The sequence below is a fragment of the Nicotiana attenuata genome, chromosome 1 (genome assembly GCF_001879085.1).
Source record: "Nicotiana attenuata strain UT chromosome 1, NIATTr2, whole genome shotgun sequence".
NCBI lineage: Eukaryota > Viridiplantae > Streptophyta > Magnoliopsida > Solanales > Solanaceae > Nicotiana > Nicotiana attenuata.
Genome location: NC_031989.1, coordinates 19,104,644 through 19,107,242, shown reverse-complemented (window position 1 = coordinate 19,107,242; position 2,599 = coordinate 19,104,644). Strand labels below are relative to the sequence as shown.

At 35.7% G+C, this 2,599-nt stretch overlaps 1 protein-coding gene across 1 annotated transcript in view; it reads right to left on the bottom strand.

Moving 5' to 3' along the window:
- The window catches only part of LOC109210889 (ribonuclease P protein subunit p29), a 6,268-nt gene continuing 4,382 nt past the window's right edge, over positions 714-2,599 (bottom strand). Inside the window, exons 8-9 of the mRNA XM_019374396.1 lie at positions 1,204-1,353; positions 714-1,112 (exon numbers count right to left, since the gene is read on the bottom strand). Coding sequence (XP_019229941.1) covers positions 1,256-1,353 — 98 coding nt within the window. The 3' untranslated portion in view covers positions 714-1,112; positions 1,204-1,255. The remainder of the gene's footprint in view (positions 1,113-1,203; positions 1,354-2,599) is intronic.

Below are 2,599 nucleotides of genomic sequence, written 5' to 3'. Positions count from 1 at the left end.
CAGCAGTCTACTATATGTGGAATGAAAAAACCCAAAGAGTATTCACCAACAAATAACAAGGAAAGAAAGTCATCATCAAAAAGATGGTTCAAGAGGTGCATCATAGAGGAGCAATGAAGCAGAGAACTGCAAAATGGCTGGAGCAGCTAAATTTCTATCCATTATAGCTAAGATTGTCAATATGAGATTAGTTGAGGTGATTGTAGTGTAGAGCGATAGCTGGAGTTGGGGCTTGCTGTCCAACTATCAGCCTTTTTTGTTGTCCGTACATAACTCTATTTGGTAAATAAAAATGGTTTACTTGCCCAAAAAAAAAATGTAGTGCCTTCCTCTGATTCCCATTGAGTCGAAGGTTGCTCTTCCTTTTGGAACACATTTCAATTACTAACCTTTCAAACATGAAAGAATTACACAAACCTTTCTGAGAAAGAAGAAAGACTTTAGAATCTTATTGACCTTGTCTCTTCCCTCAATTTATAATGTTTCTTTCCTCTTAGCACATATATAGCAAGCTTGTATAAATTTCTCTTTTGGCAGGGAAGTGAAACTTTGCTCACATACCCTTAAAAGCATGTGAGAGTCTCTGGTCTTATTCGTTTCTGGAATCATTAAACATTTTACCTTAAAGTTAGGATGATAAGTACAATTCAGAGTTTCAATTCTATAATTTATACTACCAAAATATGCATGAATGCAAGAAGAGAAGCTTTCTCCAAGAAAACTCTAGGTCCTTTATTTGAATAGTAAAATCAATATGATAAATATTTCTTCCAGAATAAACGTTAACTGTACAACTCTACATGATCCAAGGGATATCCCAATTTACAAAGTGGATTTCTGGTGCAGCAACTGATATGCTTCTTGAACAGTGTCTCAATTAAAATTATAAAACTATTGCTTTGATTTTTATAACTGTAGAAAAAGAATACCTAAAGATGCTTCCAATTTTAACACACTATTAAAATTTTGAAAACTAAATACCCCTTTAGATGCCTCCTGTATTCTCCCAGTGCTCCCAAAGTATCTTTCTCATGATCAACCCCGGCTAAAAGAATGAAACCTAGGCCGAGCAATCTCCCAAGCAATAATACAGCCATTGGAATCAATCTTCCCTGTAAAAAGATATTGGAAAAGGATGTTTAATCATAACCAAAGATTGTCGTGCATTTTTAGACATGTAGTTGTGACTAAACCCACTCTCACCTGAAGCAATGCCAATACATTTTCCATATGACAAATGTCCGTCTTAACAATATCATGTAATCATGTTTCTCGAACTGAGTTTGTCTCCGAGCAATGTAACTTTCCAGCAGTCCGCTTGTAGCATAAATACAGAAAGCTTTTTTGGCACAACTGCAATTCAGATAAACAATAAGGTAAGAAAAGCAGTGAAAAAATAAGTATTAACAAGAACTGGACTTCTGCATTCTTGGCCCATCCCCTTCTCTTGGCATAAATCAAAAAGGGAAAGAGAAGTAGTTATTTCTCAGCTTGGTTAAAGATTTCGAGCTCTTTACATGTTGCATACATCATTTCTAATGCAACCTATCCTCGATTTGCCCCCAAATAATTCATCTTTCTACAAATCACATAACAACTCCTTTGCAAAGGGACAAGACAACATAGTAGTAATAACAACATTTTTAGTTTTGAGAATTTTGATTACATTTGTTTTGATGAGGAATACAATTTTGATTACATTAGTTAATCTGTGCCAAAGACACTCAGTAGTTATGAGTATGTTTAATATTGGCAGTTTTGTTTCCTCAAGAGCGCTGGTGCAAGTATAATACTATAATTTCTATCTATGTAATATGCTTCTCTGCTTAAGTAATTTCCAGATAAAATATCTGATTTGTCTAATACTGTATGCTTTTTCCGGTGGCATCTGCCGTCTGGTGAGTTTTTATATACCTGCTCGTGAAAAGTAGAGCTTCAGGACAGCATATGTACTAATAATTAAGTCTTGTAGTCTGCAGTGTTCAATAGCATACACTTGCGATTGCAGAATCTGATAACTTTAGTTTTGGTTTTGGCTCCTTTCTTAACAAAACTGAACCTGATCAACTACTTTTCTATTCTTATCTTTCTATTTTCAGTTTTGTTTTCATGGTTGGTGATCGTGCTAAATATTCTGTCGATGCTTAGGCAGGAAACATGATGTGCCTAAGAAATATGAAAAGCACACCAGCTTGTTTCCTCCACCAAATGGATAGGGATGGAATATTAGGTGTACTTGGGATAGGATGAATTTTCAGGCAGAATCAGTCACCAATCTGCGGAACCTACCTCTACATGACAGGTAAATCACAATATAGAAGGGCATCTGCCTAAATTTTTTAATAAATGAATTTCCAACAAAAAAGGTGACACAAAAAAAACTCGAAAGGGAATTGTATGCACCGAGAATTCATCCTTTTATGCCCAAGAAGATGACATATATACTCTCGAAAGAGTAGACTCAAGTGTGTTTGGAGAAGATAAATTAACGGAATCAAAATTATAGCATTCCTACTTTACCCCTTCATTAATAAGTGCTCTAATGATTTTGCAACTTTTTTTTTTGGGGGTGGGGGGGGGGGGGGGGGTAGGGGTGGCA